Raw genomic sequence first — 20,481 nt, forward strand, 5'->3', positions numbered from 1 at the left:
ATCGCTGCGCAGCCAATCACACACTGGGACTGACCCACTTAAAAATCGCATGCTCAGGAATTCTGATGCCCCAGGCTATTTTCAACAGCAGACTGGACCAAAGCCCCATTTTTAAAAAATAAAAATAAATTAATAAATAAATTACGGCAGTAATTTTTGTCAGTGTTATGAAAAGTAACAGAACCAGCTCGTTACTACCCACAATGCAGTGCACCATGTACACAGGGGGATAGCAGGGGGGCAGACTGGTATCCCAAACCCATCATGCACATCAGCAGGGCTGCATACTAACCCTGGTGTCCCGCCTGATTTCGTTTTTTTCCCCCCTGTGCCCCTGTGCCCTGTGGGATAAAGCTTAAAGCAGCCTGACCAGGACAGGAACTGAAACTATTCAGCAGGAAACCGGCAGGGCCAACACAGCAGCTAAAAGCCGCTGCTGAATCATTAAACTAGTTTCATTTCGGGGGGGACTGGAGTGGTGGCACTTTTACGAAGTGGCCAGACTCAAAATGCTTTTTTCCAAGGGCTCTAAACGGAAAGTTCTGATAAATGTATTTTAACGGGTAAACATCATACTCATTAGCTGGACAGCTACAATAAGAACAGAAGTCTGCAGTTAGATGTGGAAAAAGCCTATATCTTTAAAACATGAGAAAGCCCATGACTGCATCTTTTTGTGCCCCATAAAACAAGATCTGTAACACCAAAGCCCAGAAGTAAAACATAGCCTAAATTCTAACACAACCCTGCCATCTAGTGGCGAACCTCTGTACGAACAGATCTTCACTCAGAACATAAAACCCAACTGCACTGCACATGTATTTTTTTCCCCATTGTACTGAATATGAACAAATAATTAGATGTCAGCTTGGGACACTGTTATTATGTAGAATAAAACACAAAATAAAATAGAAAATAAAACAGAAAATAATTGAATCCTTCATGGATCCCCAGAGGGATATTCACCCTACCCTTAGCAGCAGACAGAAAATATTTAATACAAGCAGTTAATATTCACATAAATTACAAATAACACACTGAGCACCTCAGGTGCCATATTTCATTGGTTAATCGTAAATCTCAGCAAAAAAATTTCGCATATAAATCATTATGGCTATAGGGTATAAGTTGGCCAATAAAAGAAACTCATGAGAATGAGAAACTCATTCTCATTCTTACTTTCGCTCTCATTCTCACTCTCATTCATTTGCCCTAAAATAACCACCCAGACACATTACACTTCCTATTGGCTGAAACATAGACTGTCTACCAGAGGTAAGATGTCAACAGTTCTCCTCACCCCATCCCTCGACAGACAGACTACTCGACAGACAGACAGACAAGCCATCCGACCCACAGCTCCAAGGTGGCAAGCTGTGTGCCCCACGGTACTGCACTGACCTCATGAGTGAGACTCTCAGACAGGACCAACATCACACTTTTCTATTTATACAGAGAGAAGACAGTCCACCCTCGTGTATGTTTTCACTTTACTTCACAGTAAAGTTACCGATGGATCACACTACAACAGGGAATCGAACGCTCGGCCACTCGCGAGGGCTGGATTTGTATATGGGGGTGCGATTCAGCTGTCCTATGGACTGTCCCACACGGTCTCCCATTTCAATAAAAGTGACTGTGCTGGCTTTCCAGCATTGCAATACCTTTTACTGATATTAATTATTAATATATTCCTTTTCCACACATGGTTGAACAGGAGATTTTAAAACAGGCAAATTTATTTCTGGTTCTGTGGGTCTAGCAAAAGTGCACCAGGTACGTCTCAAAACTGGAGTTCATTTCAATATGCAAAACATGTTCATGCCGTTAATCTTGAACGACAGGTTCATTCGAAACAATCCCTTTCCCACAACTGCTAAGGTACAAATCGTCGCGTTCTGCTCTTCCGGGTTCGGATATCTATCCTATACGGAAACAGCGCGACCGGGCGTCGTGCGCACGGCCTGAACGGAGGCACGTACTGATAGCTGGCCGCATGCCACCACATTGTTATGCGTCAAAATAAAAAACATTTAAAAAAATTTTTCCCAGTGATACACAGTAAATGTTAAGCAACACAATAGACTAAATAGCCATATTCTTTTTAAGTCGTCGTCCTGAGTTTTACTATTCATCAGATAGTCTAGCTGGGCTATAGCTAGATTATGCTCTCTAGAATAATTAGCTAATATCGCACATTCTTGACCTTAGGCTACAATCAACGTTTATAAATTAGACCACCTAACTACCCAGTGTGGTTTTACAAACTTCCCGCAAATATCGTTGTTGTATTTAACTTCACATCTGCGTTACAATGCATTAATAGCACTTATGTTACGCTGATAACCCGTTTTAAGGTCCGTGTAGCTAGGTTGCATTGTTAGCCATGCTAAGCTAATGGTGCGTCCTTTGTCCTGCTGCAGCTTCACTGCATCCAAGGCAACAGCTTGGTGTTGCCGCGAAAAAGCCCGCATTTGACAGGCATGTGACGTCACCAACCAGGCGGGTTTAAGATGGAAAGAACTGGAACAAACCAAAGTGCAACCCCGCTCTGGCTGTGTGAATATCCTTCCGTGGCACAACAGAGCATTGTATTTGACGTCATTATTAGCGATTAACGTGTAGAAAATTCACATATTAATATAACGAACGATGGAATGTGAAGGTTTATCTTTCCAGAATAAGTAAACTAAAAATCAAGTGAGCACTGGCAGGTTATTTGATAGGAATAGCATAAACATGAAAAAATAGTCCGCCTCCATTTACCCCGAAATTACCTCCGAAGTATTTTCTACAGATCGTTAGATCAGTTATATAGTTTACCCTTTCTGAATATCCAAGACATCCCCATCTTTTTAATCGAACGTGTAGCAATATAATGTAACAACACATATCAGTTGTGTTATAATACTGCTTGTATTGTTGTCTGTATATTACTTGCTTCCTTCGTAGCTTGAATAGGCAAACTATTTATTGTCATTCAAAAAAAAAAAAGTTTAATGAAACTGAATTTGCCAGTTGGATTGTCACTTTTGACAGGAAAATGTGGCATATTTGGTGTATATTAAGGGAATACTGTGTTGTCTGCTCCTTGGCACCTTCCTTCGTTATTGTGGCTTGATTTACCTGGCCATTCGGGGCCTTCGAAATTAAGCTTAACACGAGCTAAGGTTGGGTAGCTTTGCAGACAAACATGTATGTACGCATATTAATGTAAGGGCTGGGCATCTCAAATATAGTGATATTTTCCTGTTCAAACAGTAGGCAACCACCCAGTACAACAGGATAAAATATTGGGGGACGCTTCTTTATGGGTGAAAAACGAGTTGTGGTATCGCTGCCAAGACCATCATTCTCACATTTCTGAGGAATAAAAGTAACAATAGCAATGCTACTTTTATGTGGGGGTCACACCTTCCCCATAAGAATCGCTGAAAAGCAATGACATTTGATATGTATTCCTTTAAAAAATAATACAAATAAGCAGTGACTCCAACATCTATCCAAGGATAGACTGGTAATCAGGTGTTATCGAATATTTAAAATAATCAAACATTTTCTGTTATTATCAAGAACCATTTAAATATAGCATTGAGTTGACAAACAGATCATGCACCAAAACGTGCCCAATACTAGTTGACATTCAGAATATTTCTCTGTTTCTCAGGGAATTAACATGTTTGGCCAATTAGCTGCCTAACTGATTAAAACCCTAGTTTGGTTGGATCCTATAAGCCAATGAATACACCAGATCATTAAACTACCCGAGTTTTCCGTCTGAATTTCTGTCTTCAGATAAACACACAGGTTGGTGCATTGGTGGATACCCAACATTCAGATGAAAAGTCAGCCAGTTTTAGCTTCCCCGTTGAGATACATTGAAGACCACTGCATTGCAAGCGTCCCAGTCCGCGGATGGATATGTTCGTATTTACACAGAGGGTATAAAGATATCGGTCTTTTCAACGCAAATCCCTTTCAATTTCCTAGCGTCAGGGTGCAGAAGGATTCGGACAAATTGGTCGCATTTTATTCAAGAAAAATAAGCTGAACGAAACTGAAAGGTAATAAGACTTTTGCTATTGTTGTTGGGGGAAAAAACTGATGAATTAGTACGTAATGTTGTGTCGACGAAATGAGTGTAAAATGAACTAGTGCGCTTTAGAGGCTGAGACCGGCATCACTGCAAAACATCAGGTGCGAGGTTCGCCACGATGGGCTGTTAACGCCTTTGTAAAGTGTCACATCTAACGAGTCGGCTGTTGATTTAGTAATGCGTTCGTTTTGCTCAATTGTCAAGTTCGTACGTTAGTCTAAATACTATTGATGATTGAGTATCATTGAAGTAACTAAAACGCCACCCATCTAGCTAATTGGCTAGCTTGCTACATCGAGGAACTTATGGTGGGCCACTGTGATTATTGAATTGGCATTAGGGGGATGAAAGTAATTGGCGAAGGTGTTTCTTGGGATTAATTTAGGACCTTAATGTTTCGACCGGTTGTCTGTCCCCCAATATCTGGTGTAAAATTCACCCGACTTTGGGTAGGCCCAGCACCTGGCCTAATTTGCCGTTGGTTGCCAGACGTGTCTGTATGAATCTTGAGCGAGCCTAGGCGTAGTTTAATTTAGTAAATTTGAAGCCAATTTCAAAATATTTCGAATTGTTCGAATCATTTTGACAGGCCTAATGATTCGGCTGAAACTTGAATTTGCTCTAAGCTTGCTCGGAGATTAGATGGCCATTCTCGATGAAACACTAGCTACTGCCAATTTTTTTTAAGCCACCGGAACGGCTAAGATTTGCCGTTATGGTAAAGCAAAAATCGGTTCAGTCGTGACTTGTGTTAAACCATCGGTTTTGTTTTCGCGTTCATTTTGTTACCCACGTGCTTGTGCCCTCTGTCTACATTGAACGTCGCCATGTTGCGCAGTTCGCCTGCAGGTTGCGTAACATCCGGTGATGCGAAGCACGCGAGGAAGCTGGCTGAATGATTGTGCAGAAAATCCTGCTCTGAAATGGAGCGCCCTTTCCTGTTCAGGCACTTCGACGTGAACGATCAGATTTATACCGCACATTATCCGCCATTAAAAATATATATATATATATATATATATATACTCGTATTAATGTGCACCACAGTTGGAAATGTTCCTACATTCGAATTATCAGTGGTTTGACTAGAGGTCAGATATGGATAAGTCGCTATGGACAAAAGCTGCCGTTTCATAATTTCTCACTTATTACAGAAGTGCGTTGGGAGGGTCTTTCAGAACCCAAAATAACTTGACACTTATTTATACAGTTGAAATAAAACTATCGACACAGGATGATGTGATTATTAATTTTTTTACAAAACTGTCAGACTTGCTCTTATGTACTAACCAGTCCTGGACATCGTTTCCCAAATAGGGCGGAGCCTTGAAGGTTCTGTGTTCCTATGAGGCCTATCCCTTCAGTCCCTTCTCAAGTCTGAGATTGGCGCGCTGCCACTCCTGATTCTGAGTGACAGTTTTTTTTCCTTTTCTTGCAGATGCCTGAAGAAATGCGCCAAGAAGAGGAGACTGAGACCTTCGCCTTCCAGGCGGAGATCGCTCAGTTGATGTCCCTGATCATCAACACCTTCTACTCTAACAAGGAGATCTTCCTCAGGGAGCTCATCTCCAATGCATCTGATGTAAGCACCTGCCGCCTAAAACCCCAGCCAATCAGCAGTCCTTTATCCCAGATCACACCAAATCGGAAAACCATGCTTTAGTGTGCCAGTTTTGTCCCAGTTTGATGCATTGAATAATGTTCAGACTTGCCTTGTGTGTTTCTCAACTGTCAAATTGAATTTGTTGACTTGCTGAATTTTCTGTGTTTAAAATGAGAATCTGACAACATCCCATAGTTTTTGCATTTTGAGCTTCTTTCCTCCTTCACACCATTGCCTGTATTCTGAATTTTATCTGTGGTGAAATGAGCGTTTTTGTCGACCCTGCAGGCTCTGGACAAAATTCGCTATGAAAGTTTGACAGACCCCACCAAGCTGGACAACGGGAAGGAGCTGAAGATCGAAATCATCCCCAACGTGCAGGAGCGCACGCTCACGCTCATCGACACCGGGATCGGAATGACCAAAGCCGACCTCATCAACAACCTGGGAACCATCGCCAAGTCCGGCACTAAGGCTTTCATGGAGGCCCTGCAGGTGGGTCTCAAATTCCAGCAGAAAACATGCACACGTTGTAAACAATTTTCTGTTTGATTACTTTCTCATCGTCAATTCCATATAGGCTAATCGCAAAATGACACGAATAGAACGAAAACTCGGACTTGCGTGAATTTAAATTAGTAGTGGTACAGCCACCGTTTGTTTTCCTTCGAAGTTACTGCTAGCCGAGCAGCGAAGTGTGCCCTCCAGATACGAACCATGCACCATAAATTAGTCCATAGTCTTCCTGGTCTTTTTGTGGAATTGAAGAATGGCAGAGTAAAATTACGGCAGTCTGAAAAAGCTAAAGGTAAGATTACTAGAATTAACCTGTTATTTTACCCTGACAAAAAGTGTGGAAGGTGATTTCCAGTTTGCTTTTACTGTATCACCAATGTGAATTACGCAACCCTAACCCTAACCCTAACTACCGCATACCTTACATAACTGTATCAAACGTTTTGAGTCAATTACAACGGGCTAAGAAAATCCGGAAGAAAATATTCAGCAACCGAATTAATCCGTTTGAATGTTTTAGTACGTAATATGCTGTCCCAGCACGAATGCTTAGCATTTTATAAAACGAATACTAAAGCAAGAAAAGAACAGAAGAGCACACGTTATAATTCCAAGACGTTGGCAGGCTATAACCAAAAGTAGGCTACTGCGCCGCATAACATACAAGTTTGATTTGAAGTTATTATGAAAATAAATTGGTTTGCGCCTGCATATTTTCAAACATGGCGCCTGAAAATAGACACAAAAAAATCCCGTGAGTACTCGACCAATCAGAAATGTTCAGCGCTGCAAGCTCCACCCAAAAGGTTCCTGTACTTTCGGGGGGGTAAAACAAAGCCCCCAGAACTAAATTTAGACCCTAGTTCCTGCGGTGGAAACGCACTGAGTTCCTCAAAAGGTTCCTAGTTCCGGGGTATAGTTCCTGCGGTGGAAACGCGGCTTAAGAAGGGCGCCTCATAGTTTTGGGATATTTGGCATGTTTGTGTGCAGATTAACATTCTGTCCCCCTCCCCTGTGTCCCTAGGCTGGTGCTGACATCTCCATGATTGGTCAGTTCGGTGTGGGGTTCTACTCCGCCTACCTGGTGGCTGAGAGGGTGGTGGTCATCACCAAGCACAACGACGACGAGCAGTACGCCTGGGAGTCCTCCGCTGGAGGATCCTTCACCGTCAAACTAGACAATGGTACCTTGCAGCTTTCCTGTAAAACCACACAGGCTAGTTTATGGACTGGACTAGGGATAGGACAGTTTGTTCAAGTAAACAAACATTTTCCAACAGATTCTTGAATGTTTAGGGAGTAAATTTGTAATCTGAAGTTTTTGTTTTTTTTTTCCCCTCACCCTACATCTTTCCAAAATGGCTGCCTAAATGATGCCTGGCGTGTGTAGCTTCTGTCTGTCCAGATTAAATTAAGCTCAAGGCCCCCCATTCCCTACACACTTTCTCTTTGACTTGTGTGATGTGATCGGAGGTGTAAATTTATTTTTGTGATTCTGTTTTCAGGGGAGCCCATGGGGAGAGGAACCAAAGTGATTCTGCACCTGAAGGAGGACCAGACCGAGTATGTGGAGGAGAAGAGGGTGAAGGAGGTGGTGAAGAAGCACTCTCAGTTCATTGGGTATCCCATCACCCTGTTTGTGAGTGTCACATTTACCCCGCTACCCTGTGTGTGCAGAGCAGTCTGATATGGGGCCGTGTTACTGTGATCAGTAAGGATTTATAAAACAATGACCTGGCAAGCTGTTCCATGTATTGGATGGGAGGAGATGCTTCCTGATTGTGTAACTTAATGTGGGCTGATTCTGACCTCTGATGGCTGCTGTTGTGGACTGAACTTGACCTGAGTGGTGTAGATGGGTGAACGCCTCCCGTTTCGCATCCTCAGGTTGAGAAGGAGCGCGACAAGGAGATCAGCGACGACGAGGCGGAGGAGGAGAAGGCCGAGGAGAAGGAGAAAGAGGAGGATGCCGAGGACAAGCCCAAGATCGAGGACGTGGGCTCCGACGACGAGGAGGAGTCCAAGGACAAGAAGAAGAAGAAGAAGATCAAGGAGAAGTACATCGACCAGGAGGAGCTGAACAAGACCAAGCCCATCTGGACTCGGAACCCCGATGACATCACCACTGAGGAGTACGGAGAGTTCTACAAGAGCCTGACCAACGACTGGGAGGACCACCTGGCTGTCAAGGTGAGGCTTACACCTGGATCTGACCTGCAAGACCCCATTTCCATTCAAACCAGAATACTGTGCTCTACATAATGCTGTAGTTTAGTGCAAATGGAGGGTCCAATGGTTTGTGTATCTTCAGTGCCTGCCTCAGTGGTGCGACCTTTGACCTTTACCTTGTCCTGCAGCACTTCTCTGTGGAGGGTCAGCTGGAGTTCCGGGCCCTTCTCTTCATCCCCCGCCGTGCGCCCTTTGACCTCTTTGAGAACAAGAAGAAGAAGAACAACATCAAGCTGTACGTGAGGAGGGTGTTCATCATGGACAGCTGCGAGGAGCTCATCCCAGAGTACCTGAGTAAGAATCTCTTACCTGTATACCACGTGTGTCTTGATTGGGGTTGAAAAGCCATGCTCTAGAGCAGTAGTGTCCTTTGTCGAGTATTAACGTCTTTGGCGAACTGAAGAAAATCTGTGAGGATCTGCTGAGGCGTGTAGGCAGTCCAGGTGGGTTAATCTATCCCCCCCCCCCCCCCTTGTCGCAGACTTCATCCGGGGCGTGGTGGACTCAGAAGACCTGCCACTCAACATCTCCAGGGAGATGCTGCAGCAGAGCAAGATCCTGAAGGTCATCCGCAAGAACATCGTCAAGAAATGCCTGGAGCTGTTCGCCGAGCTGGCAGAGGACAAGGACAACTACAAGAAGTTCTACGACGCCTTCTCCAAGAATCTGAAGGTATAACGTGTGTTTGGGAGGGTGGGGTGGGGGTATGTATAGGGGAGGGTGTGTGTATAGAGTAGTTTTGTGCTGAAGAGCTGTCAGTCCTGTCACCTGCATGTGTGGCAGCAGGCTCCTGTCAGAACCTGCTGAAGACTCGAGGCTGAGAGGTGTAGGATTTGACAGGCTCGGGTGGAAAAAATGCCCAAAACGTCCCTACTCTCCCAGACAGTGTGGCCCCAGCCTTTTGCAGGCTAAATGTTAAAAATGATATCCCCACCCTGCGAGTCTCTGACCCGTGTGAACGCTCGTGCACGCAGCTGGGGATCCACGAGGACTCCCAGAACCGCAAGAAGCTGTCTGAGCTCCTGCGCTACCACAGCTCGCAGTCCGGGGACGAGATGACCTCCCTCACAGAGTACCTGAGCCGCATGAAGGACAACCAGAAATCCATCTACTACATCACAGGTACGCCCCCCCCTCCCGCCCCATCTACCACAGGTAACTAGAAATCAATGTACTACATCACAGGTACACCCCCCCCCCCCCCCCCTTTGTTCTGCCCCATCTACTGCAGGAGCCTTGCTTTTGAATAGGTCAGAATGGTTGAAGTGAGGCACGTTTACTGCTTAAATGCTAAGTGGCTACAAAAACTAGTAGACCCTGTGGTTCTTCAGGACCAAGACTGGGGACCCTTGACCCACATTATGAATATGACCTCGCCCTCTTCCCTTCCCAAATGTCCTAATGCAACCTGTGGCCTGTAAACATCTGTCAACTCACCTGCCCGGTCTGTGTTCTGCCAGGTGAGAGCAAAGACCAGGTGGCGAACTCTGCGTTTGTGGAGCGGGTCAGGAAGCGCGGGTTCGAGGTGCTGTACATGACGGAGCCCATCGACGAGTACTGCGTTCAGCAGCTGAAGGAGTTCGAGGGCAAGACCCTGGTCTCAGTCACCAAGGAAGGCCTGGAGCTGCCCGAGGATGAGGAGGAGAAGAAGAAGATGGAGGAAGACAAAGCTCGCTACGAGACCCTCTGCAAACTCATGAAGGAGATCCTCGACAAGAAAGTGGAGAAGGTGCGTCTGTCGGTCTGCCCGTTCCCTCCCTCCTGCCCGTCTCCGGTGGGCAAGGAGGGCAACATCTACATCATACCAACAGCTGTCATTCATCCATCTCACTCATTTACTGCCAACAGCATTTTGGCTACATTTAAGGCCGTGAATCATCATTGACGATCTGTTGCTGTTTGGTCCACACATGTAAGGTTCTAGTTGGGGTTAATCCGCTGTGGACGGCTGCTGGTGTGTACAGCGGACTGGTCGATTGCGCCAGGGTTCATGGAGCTGTAAACCTGTGCGCACACTGGCCTTCTGAGTCCGTTCCCTCCCATGTCCGTCTCCAGTCAGCGTTGAGCACCACCCCCGTTGTGTCGGTGTGTTTGTAGCGGAGGTTGGGCAGTACGGGCGACCTCTGGAGTCATTCTGCTTTCATTCTGGTTGCTCGCAGGCACCCTAGTCGCACCGTAGCAATTTGCCGTTCCCGGTGAGTCCCTGTCCTGCTAGCCAGTGAAGGCCTCTTTGCTCTTTGTGGCCCCGTGTGAAGGCCTCTTTGCTCTTTGTGGCCCTGTGTGAAGGCCTTTGCGATGTTTGTGTGTATCAGCGGTGACGCGTGGAGCTGATGACTGCAGCAGTGAGTGCGGGGGAAACTAGCTCTAGGTGAAATGGAGTGTGAACCCCCAAACATGCTTGCGTGTTTTGAAGGTGGAAATCTAACCAGCATGGTTTTACTGACTGAATTTGTTTCTACTGCATCTGCATTGATTGGATGTGTGCGTGTGTGTAATGCTGAACTGTCATTTTAAGTACTTCAACACATTTTACAGAAAGATTAATGTAAAATTGTTAGTAATCTGCAGTATTCAAGGGAATGCTACTTTTTTATTTATTCAGAAATGATTGAACATTTGATTAGTAAACATAATTGGGGGTCTGCAAGTCATCTCCTCCCTCCCTCCTTAACGTTGTATATCTAGAAGGTTAAAGTACTGTAATGTGCTCACCTTTCTCACCTGTGCGCGCAGGTGACTGTGTCCAACCGGCTGGTGTCGTCCCCGTGCTGCATCGTCACCAGCACGTACGGCTGGACAGCCAACATGGAGCGGATCATGAAGGCCCAGGCGCTGCGGGACAACTCCACCATGGGCTACATGATGGCCAAGAAGCACCTGGAGATCAACCCGGACCACCCCATCGTCCAGACGCTGCGGCAGAAGGCCGACGTGGACAAGAACGACAAGGCCGTGAAGGACCTGGTGATCCTGCTGTTCGAGACAGCCCTCCTCTCCTCAGGCTTCTCCCTGGACGACCCACAGACCCACTCCAACCGCATCTACAGAATGATCAAGCTGGGCCTGGGTAAGCACACACACACACCCTAATGCATTCTGGGTAGCTTGTGACACGCTGGCCAAATACTATGAAGTAATCAGAATTTTGGTGGTCAATTAAATTTGTGACTTAAACTCCATAGGGCATTATGGGCATCTTTCTACAATTTGTGAACTGAATTTCAGTATTTCTTGAAACTAACTTGGGGTTGGAGAGTGAACCTACAAGACTGTAGATCTCCAGGAACAGGATTGGGCTGTCCCCGGTTTAGATCCGGTTTCACCTGTGCATGTCGTGTAGATCTAGTGAAGGAAGTGCTCTTGTGCTGTGCATTCTGGGGCATTTGTGTCGCCCTGCTGCTCACCTGGTTATGGAGTCTAACGGGATTCTGCTGCCGCCCCCCCCCTCCAGGTATCGACGATGACGACGTCCCCGCAGAGGAGCCGGAGACCGTTGCGGTACCTGAGGAGATCCCGCCGCTGGAGGGAGACGACGACGCCTCCCGCATGGAGGAGGTGGATTAAACTCCGCCCCCTTCGGCCCTACCGTCCCCCTAAACCTCACCTGACCAATACAAGCTTCTCATTTTCCACCCCTCGCCCTCCCCCCCCCCCACTTTCCCGGGAAGTGCGGTCAATGAATGTCTGTAATGGTCAGTTTTGTAAATTTCAACGATTGTGTGTGTTAGTGGACCTGTGTTGCCCTCTGTAAAGTAGCCTTGTTCTCAGAGGTAAGATTTATTTTGGGGGGTGGGGGGGGTTCTGTGCAAGAAGAGCGGGGCGGCGTTTGTCGGGATACCGTCCCACAACGGGACTGTCTGGAGAAAGGACTGGTGGCGTCTGATTGGGGGGAGAGATGTACATTCCTGTTGAACAGTTGGAGGGCAGCATGCTTTTGCATGAGGCCTGGGTGTCTATTCAGTTTTGCATAATAAATAAAATACAAATGCCTTTAAAAGAGCTTTTAGTGTTTGTATTTGTGTGTGACTGAGTCTTGTTTGCGCAGCTGTTTTAATGCAGCCAAAAGAGTGGCAATCCATCTTTACGGAACTCTAAGGTTTCATTCCCAGGTGTGGCACTGACATGGTGCAAGGCAAATGACCTAAATTGTTGCTGCTGTATAAATGGATTCCATGGAAGAAAAAAATAGATTGGAAAATGTCCATTTTCCTTTCAGTTCAAAGTAACCAGTTGTCCATTTAAATAAGTCTAAACTAAATTCAGGACCAATGTTTTGTCGCCTGTATTGTTAGGCAGACTACTAGTACATTTGACACCTGCTCCACGTGTCTGCAACCACTATGTGTGTTACAAGGACTAGAAACGAGCGTTTCCATTTTCAAGCTACACACTCCACCCTCGCGTACACTGGGTCTAAATCTAATCTAAATAATGGACTATACAGCAAACTTCATACATTAGAAGGTTTAAATGACCGTTAAGTGTCCCGGATACCACGCAATTTATCTTGGCCTAATGGTGTTCTTGACAACACAAGAATATGAAGTGCCGGCAGTGACCTGCAGTGACATTCGTCATTGAACCGAGAAATTGGATCAACTCTGATAAATTGCCGAAATGTGCAGAGTAAGAAACTTACTGCGTTGAGTGACAAGTAGCAATGTTGAATATACAATTTTAAAAAGTGGTACCTAATTGGGAATAAAACGACGGCAGCGTACCGGTCAAGCTGAATGTTTCAAATCGTCATCCGTTAATTTCTCTAGTTCAAATTGTCAGCATGTAATGAACGCGACTCAAAAAAAAAAAAAAAAAAACGTCAGTTTTTGCTTACCCATCAGCGCGCTCCACTCAGAAAGGCAGCCATCTTGAGCAGTTCGAAGGGCGCGCGCATTCAGGACATGTGGTGGGGGCGGGAAAATAGTCGGATTTACGTCCAATGAGGTCGCTGTAGGTAGGAGAACTAGAATACTTGCATCCAATCAGCTTTACCATTCACATTTTCTTTGTGGCCAGTGTTCCTATGGACACTTGGAGCGCAAGTGTGTCACAGAGCTTCTTGGGCAAAAATACAGGAAATATCACTACTCATCACTAATAATTATAATTTTAATAAATATGTCAGTGGAATCAGAATTAGTAATCTAGCATACTTGCTTGATTTTTTTGCTGAGCACTACTCTTCTTAGCATTGCCATTATGTCTTTTGGCTTTTTCTGTTTTAGTGTCTTTATTAAAATGTATTATTGTATTAAAGTTTATTTTTGATATGTTACGTGGCTATAGACCATGCCACATGAGCCACGTGTCAAAGTAATTGACATTTCATAAAGTCGAAGGCAATGAGACATTAATAATAATGAAACCTACACATTACCAGCAATGACGTAGATCTGAACTTTGGGGGGAACAAACAGGAAAATTTATTTTGGATTTTTGAGGGGGTGAACACAATACCTCTCAATAAAACTTGATACTATTGTGTGGGGTGGGTGGGGGGGGCATTTGATGATTTCCCTAATTTGGCGGGTGGACGTGAATCATGACCCCCCCCCCCATGATCTAGGCCCATGGGGTCTACAGAAGGGCTGAAGTTGTTGCATCATGAGCCTTGCCAGTGCTTGTAAATCACATGACATGTAGTAAAAGGGAGAGGTGGGGGTGAGGTTAAATTTTCTGCGCAGCGAGCGTTCTGCTATCACACGGTGCTGACTCAGTCCCGGACATCTGGGCCGCGCCACCCGAAAATGATGCAGGGCCCGAGGGCGTCGCTCGGTCCCGCCCCCTCCTCCGCGGCCCACGCTGACTCATTCTGCTCCCGCACCCCCGCAGAGACCAGGATCCCGCCCCCCCGCTCGGCAGCGCACGTGGCCGTGAGGCACAGGAAGTGCACCTTTGCGCCTCAACGGCTGCCGGCGGACAGACCTTCGCCTCGAACTGAAACCCCTTCTAAAACGTCCACTTCTGGTTTTATAACTACATTCAGGAAAGTTCTTATTGGTTAAGGACGCAGAGCATATTAAACAGCATAACCTTGTTGATTAATATCTGTGCTCTGAAGACTGTGGGCATTGAGCTACAGCATTTTTATCCACAGCCGTTCTGTGTTGCGCTGATGTAGCCCAAACCGGTCTCTACTGGTGAGCTAGTCGGTTACCATGGAAACACTCACAAACCGATCCCTGTGACTTTGAAGTAACATGGGAAAACATAAAGAAGGAAGACTGCCATTAGTTGTTAAAATGAATCAGGTGTTTTTAGTACTGGACTAGAATAACACAAAAAAAAAACCAACTAAAAAATGTTATAATAGGGCTGCATCCATACAGGCCCTTGTTGGATAAGATTAGTGTGTGTCTGACAGTTAAGTGCTTCAATAAAGCCAGAAGTCCAAATAAACTGGTGGTAGTTTCCCAACAATGCTAAAATGGTAAACAGTCACCTGTATGATCACTCATTGACACAGTCGGTATAATAATAGCAGTAAATTGATATCTGGTGAAGCAATCGACTTAAGATAAAAAACAGCACAGTCTGTATGAATGGAGGGAAGTTATGCACCCCGATATTGCAGCGTTACCGTAGTCCGACCCACATCCCTAACAGATTTAAGTGTGCGGCAAGTGGTCTCAGACTGAAGCGGCTCCCTCCCACGCACTGCCCACGTGTGGCCAGCGGGAGGCGCTGGTGGAGCGAGCGTGACCCGTGGGCCATTTCCTGTGGAAACTTGTCTCTTACCTCTATTTTTTTTTTTTTTTTTTCAGCCCTTGTCTCCGGAAGATTCTTCACACCCACGGCAGGCCAGCTGGGAACTACAAGCACAATAAGATAGAGAGAAAGAAAAGAAAAAAAAAACAGAAAGAGAAACAGGTGATAACTGCTGCTGCTACTGCAGCAAAAATGCCAAATTTAGCTCACCCCCAGAGGAGGGAAAACTGACTGAAAAGCTCAGAAAAAGCAAGATAAGGAAAAATGCAACTGTACAAGATGTTTTATAGTACTTCTTTTTTTTCAACCAGAATATCAGGAACACTGTACTTTCAGCCATAGACCATCAGCAAATAATAGTGGGATTTTCCCGTTTTAATCTTTGACACATTCTCAAGGTCTGTGAATGTCCATGGACTGCGTGAGGTCATCATTACGCAGATTTTTCCGTTACGCATACATTTCCCCCTTTATAAGCCAGTAGGCCACGATACTGAAATCCCGCAGAGCCAGCTCCAGCGAAAGCTTATTTCTGTTCCTGTCAGTGGCTGATAATATATGAATTTAATATAATTTTCAATTTATTTTATCCCGTGATGCACCAGAGGCAGATTACAACTGAGCTTTGGCTGCCATTCGTAATGATAAAGACATTTGTTTATCGCTGAGCGCAGCTAAATTATCTCACTTTTTATTGCCATCTCTCTTCGTGCTTCATTTACTGCACTGATGATCTTTTTTTTCTTAATTTCCATCCGAGTACTATATTATGGCCGCATCACAGGACTCTGTCACTGTACCAGTGTCAAGCAGAATGTAATAACTGGACCATGGTATGTGTGTGTAGTCATTTCAGCGCACGATAACGCAGAGGACTGTTTTGTAGTTTTGCAGTTGTCCATGACCATGAAATGCATTTTTGTATGTCGCATTGGATAAAAGCGTCTGCCAGATAAATGTAATGTAAAATGTAATGACTGATGAGGTGTGCATGGCCTTTCCCAACAGCAACAGCTGCAAAGTGTTCCCGGAATGTTTGGGAGGAAAACAGATTAAACGTAGCTGTAGACGTGCCTGGGGGGTGGGGGGGTGGGGGGACAGAACGACGGGCCGTGACGCTGCTCTGCGTGCTGACAAGAAGCAGGCTCACGCGGTTCAACCTCAAAGTGCAGAGCGTGGGGAACGGGGGGGTGGCGCGGGGGGGGTCGACTCTCGCCACCTCCAGGCTTTCTCAGAACCGCGGCTCTTCCAAACACCTGTGCTCCTCCTCCTCCTCCTCTTCCTCCTCCTCCCCAGATCATTACTGAAAGCAGGAACAGAAACTCAGGCCCCGAGGCTCCGCGGCGCAGGGGGAACTGCCGCTGCTCACCTCTCACCGTACAGGGAAACTCCCCACAGCGCTCGCGCGCGCCCAGCAGCCCGGCACAAAATGGCCGCCGCTGTCGTTCGTGTGGGATAAGCCACCGCGTGTGAGACATTCCTGACGGCAAACTGCAAGGACCAGTTCTGAGAATCGTGCTGCAGTGCGTGTGTCACTTAACCTTCCAGAGCACAGGTTCACAAATCCAACAGCAGTACTTTGTGATGATTTTTACTGTTTTTTTTTTGCAGCACAAACTAAAAACATTACCAGAATCGGCAGCCGGATGGACATTCTGTTGAGTTCAAGAAAATTTGTTGGAGAGAAAAATCCCACGCTTGCTTTAAACTCTAAACAGTTTAAACTCTTGCTTAATGTATTTTACTGCAGTGAAGTTTTGAAATTCACCAGTGTACATAATTACAAGTAATTAAGCAAATGGACCGATTAGGTGTAATTACAGGTTTCAAAATACACTTTCTATCAAACACATGGGAGGAAAGCACACATCCATTATCACACCCTGGCAGCTAAAAACTCCCATTTCAGAAACCCACCCTGTCCAACGCCCTTCGTACAAACATGTCAGTGGCATCATAAAGACAACCGCACAGCAAAACACTTTCTGCTTTTAAATTAATAATTTTTTATTATTAATCGACCTAAAAGAAATACTAACAATAAAAAGTACCTGTTACAACTGCATTTCCCTTCTATGCAACCAGAGGCCTCCCGCGTTTGAGTGTACTTCACTGTTATACTGACGCAGGAATCCATGACCTTTAACCCCAGTCACATTTACAAGTTTATCATCATCATCATCATCATCATCACACTCATCAGATAACATCCATTATGGCAGCAGCAGCTTTCCACAGAGGATCAACATTATGGATTAAAATAAAAATGTATAAATATCTTAAGAAAAAATATTTTTTAAACCGAGCAAGGCTGCTAACAGTGCTCAAAAAGGTTACAATCTAATTAAAAAACATAAAGAAGTGACACTAACCTGACCCAACAAAGGGAGGGAAGAACCTATACACAACACAGTACAGTAATGACTGACCATTTTTCACAGAAACCTATACACAAGGCTGTACGGTAATGACAGGCAGCTTTCTGAGGCTGGTGTGCGAAGTAGCATTACACCATGCCTGGAGAGGAAGAGAGATCAATTAAAAAGCCAGTATGAGGAGGAGGAGATTAAACACACATATCTGCTCAGGAAGGAGATCATACACACATATCTGCTCAGGAAGGACAACATACACACACACGTCTGCTCAGGAAGTGACACTACACCTATCTGCACAGGAGGGAGACATCACAACACAGACAGTAATCTGCTCAGGAAGAATCATACACAAGCTGACGGTAATGCTCAGGATAGGAGTGCAATAGCATACACCATCTGCAGGAAGGAGATCATTACAAACCAGTATGAGGAGGAGGAGATTAAACACACATATCTGCTCAGGAAGGAGATCATACACACATATCTGCTCAGGAAGGAGATCATACACACATATCTGCTCAGGAAGAAGATCATACACACATATCTGCTCAGGAAGGAGATCATACACACATATCTGCTCAGGAAGGAGATCATACACACATATCTGCTCAGGAAGGACAACATACACACACACGTCTGCTCAGGAAGGAGATCATACACACACATCTGCTCAGGAAGGAGATCATACACACACATCTGCTCAGGAAGGAGATCATACACACACATCTGCTCAGGAAGGAGATCATACACACACATCTGCTCAGGAAGGAGATCATACACACACATCTGCTCAGAGGAAGAGGAATGCCTTTGAGCCAGAGGTCTTCACTGGTCTAAATAACTGAGAAAACTCAACCAGGTGAGATGTGAGGAGATGTGAGGAGAGCTAGCCGGAGCACCTGTCTGAACTACAGGAGTTCTGCCACATTACCAAACCATGCTGCAATGCACCACGGCTGGGATAATAATAATAATGATAGTATTGAAGGGTGCAATTCCAATTTGGTTCCATAGCGTCAAATTTCACACCTGTGTGGCGGTCAATGCACTTCAGCTTTAAAAGGTTAAGAAATGAATGCAACACAATGCACCTGAAGATGCCTGCAAGTGACAGGTAAATCAGTGGTCTATAGAAGTGCAGAGAGACTCTGTGGAAACTCCACTGCAGAGCACTGCCATCATCCAGTGGCTTGGCGGAGTCCCTCATCCTCAGTGAAAGCTTGCGCATGGTCCACTAATATGGCTGTACATTCTCAGAAGCCTGACCTTTGGGCTGCAAATCCAGTTCCCCAAACTACATCCTCCAATCAGCATCCCCCCCTCAGTTACAAACAGCAACCTGCTGATTCATCATAAAGCCGCCCTGTCTGAGGACTGTTGCGTATTTGAAAAAAAGAACCTGATTGGAAACTAAATTCCTAGTGTGAAAACTTCCGTCTGTTGCATGAACACCTCACCAAAAATTAAAAGGACTGAACTCAGACGCAGGTTCAGGACATTGTGAGCGTTCAGCTCTGTTATTAATTTCGTTGTGTTGTTGCCTTGCACAGCAGTGACAGTGAAGTTTCTTACCTTATCTTAATTCACCTTTACATTCAGGTTCAGCACTGAAAATCCTGCACCTTCACCCTCACGGTCAGACGCATTGTCATGGAACTGGCCTAGTTCTCGAGTAAAATGGTTAACTCAGGTCTGCGAAGGCCTTAACATAAAATGTTTTTTTTCTTTTTGCTCGATATTTACATGGAACACAAATTTCACTGATGTAAGTGCCGCTCCATTTTCTGACTGACTGGCTCCAGAAGCTTCACAGCAGCCAACCGTTTCATTCAGACAAAGCAAATGGAAATGTTTCTGTAATACCCCTTAATGTCCTCCGATTCTTGGCCTCATAGTGTTATTGTAAATAGGCAACCAGGCTAGCTAAGGTAACCAAGCTAAGTAGGCTAGCTATGGTAACCCATCGCAACCAGGCTAGCAAAGGTTTCTGGGCTAAAACAGGCTGGCTGTTAACCCAGTTAATAAAGCTAAGTAAGGCAACCAAGCTAACAAGACTAGCTAATGTACCCCAGCTAACCAAGCTAGCTTAGGTAGCTCAGCTAATCATGCTAGTTAGCAACCCCAACTAACTAGGCTAGCTAAGGTACTCCGGCGTAACCAGGCTGGAAGGTAACCAAGCTATACTGTAAGGCTAGGTAAGGCAACCAAGCTAACTAGGCTAGCGCTCGCATTTTCTGCGCTTCAATTACACATTCTGCCAAAACAATGATTATCAGCCAGGAGACCTGCCTGAAACTAGGTCTCGGAGCAAAAAGAAAAAATGCACCAACTCTCCACTCCTAGAAGAAACCTGCAATTACAGCACAGAATTGTGGGCAGCCACAGATGCATGCGCGGACATGCGAGGACACTGAACTGCACAGTCAAGCTGTCGAAGGTGAGCTAGCTACATTTTGGCAGTGAGCATTTTAGGTTGTCTGCAGGACTGATTTGTGACGAATGGGAGTTAAACTGCTGCTCAGGGCCCCACAGTCCAGCACCTTCTTCCTGTCAATCACTCCCCACAGCAGCTACGGCAAGCAACAAGGGACATCAACTACTTAATTTTGATTTATGCCTTTTTAGGTTGGAACATATACAGAAAGGGTGGGGAATCCAGTTCCGGGAGGTCTGTGTCTGTTTCTGGATTTCACGCAAACTTCTGTTCTTAATTATTTAATTAACCCCACCCATTTATACACTCTGACAGCTTACTAAAGTTTACTGATACACTCTTGTAGGAGAGCTGATTGGCTAATTGGGCCACACTGACCAGTGGGAAGGAAAACCAGACACGGCTGCAGCGCCCACTCCTGATACAAGTGCAGCAGCTGGTTGCCTTTTACACACATACACACACACCACACACACACACTCCACACACACACACACACACCATCTCACACACACTC

General features: G+C 45.5%; 1 protein-coding gene and 2 long non-coding RNA genes across 3 annotated transcripts; 2 read left to right on the forward strand and 1 right to left on the reverse strand.

Annotated features, from left to right (window-relative positions):
• The first annotated feature begins 3,904 nt into the window (after positions 1 to 3,904).
• Positions 3,905 to 12,444, forward strand: hsp90ab1 (heat shock protein 90, alpha (cytosolic), class B member 1). Its single transcript, XM_064340789.1, has 12 exons — positions 3,905 to 4,064; positions 5,535 to 5,678; positions 5,988 to 6,194; positions 7,240 to 7,399; positions 7,721 to 7,854; positions 8,103 to 8,405; positions 8,573 to 8,738; positions 8,926 to 9,116; positions 9,419 to 9,566; positions 9,905 to 10,173; positions 11,178 to 11,511; positions 11,896 to 12,444. Exons 2-12 carry the CDS (start codon positions 5,535 to 5,537, stop codon positions 12,006 to 12,008), a joined length of 2,169 nt encoding a protein of 722 aa, XP_064196859.1. The 5' UTR covers positions 3,905 to 4,064; the 3' UTR covers positions 12,009 to 12,444.
• Positions 12,445 to 17,134: 4,690 nt separating this feature from the next.
• On the reverse strand, positions 17,135 to 20,459 carry LOC135257727 (uncharacterized). Its single transcript, XR_010330719.1, has 2 exons — positions 18,165 to 20,459; positions 17,135 to 17,794 (listed from the first exon to the last, which is right to left on the reverse strand). It is a non-coding gene; the product is annotated as an uncharacterized LOC135257727 (long non-coding RNA).
• On the forward strand, positions 17,671 to 18,041 carry LOC135257728 (uncharacterized). Its single transcript, XR_010330720.1, has 2 exons — positions 17,671 to 17,805; positions 17,964 to 18,041. It is a non-coding gene; the product is annotated as an uncharacterized LOC135257728 (long non-coding RNA).
• Positions 20,460 to 20,481: the final 22 nt, after the last annotated feature.

Source organism: Anguilla rostrata, chromosome 6 (assembly GCF_018555375.3).
Source record: "Anguilla rostrata isolate EN2019 chromosome 6, ASM1855537v3, whole genome shotgun sequence".
NCBI lineage: Eukaryota > Metazoa > Chordata > Actinopteri > Anguilliformes > Anguillidae > Anguilla > Anguilla rostrata.

Bases quoted from the DNA above. Each gene is read 5' to 3' on its own strand.
- hsp90ab1 (XM_064340789.1), top strand. From the start codon at position 5,535: ATGCCTGAAGAAATGCGCCAAGAAGAGGAGACTGAGACCTTCGCCTTC. The intron at 5,679-5,987 runs GTAAGCACCTGC...TCGACCCTGCAG, and splicing joins TCATCTCCAATGCATCTGAT to GCTCTGGACAAAATTCGCTA. The intron at 8,406-8,572 runs GTGAGGCTTACA...CTTGTCCTGCAG, and splicing joins AGGACCACCTGGCTGTCAAG to CACTTCTCTGTGGAGGGTCA.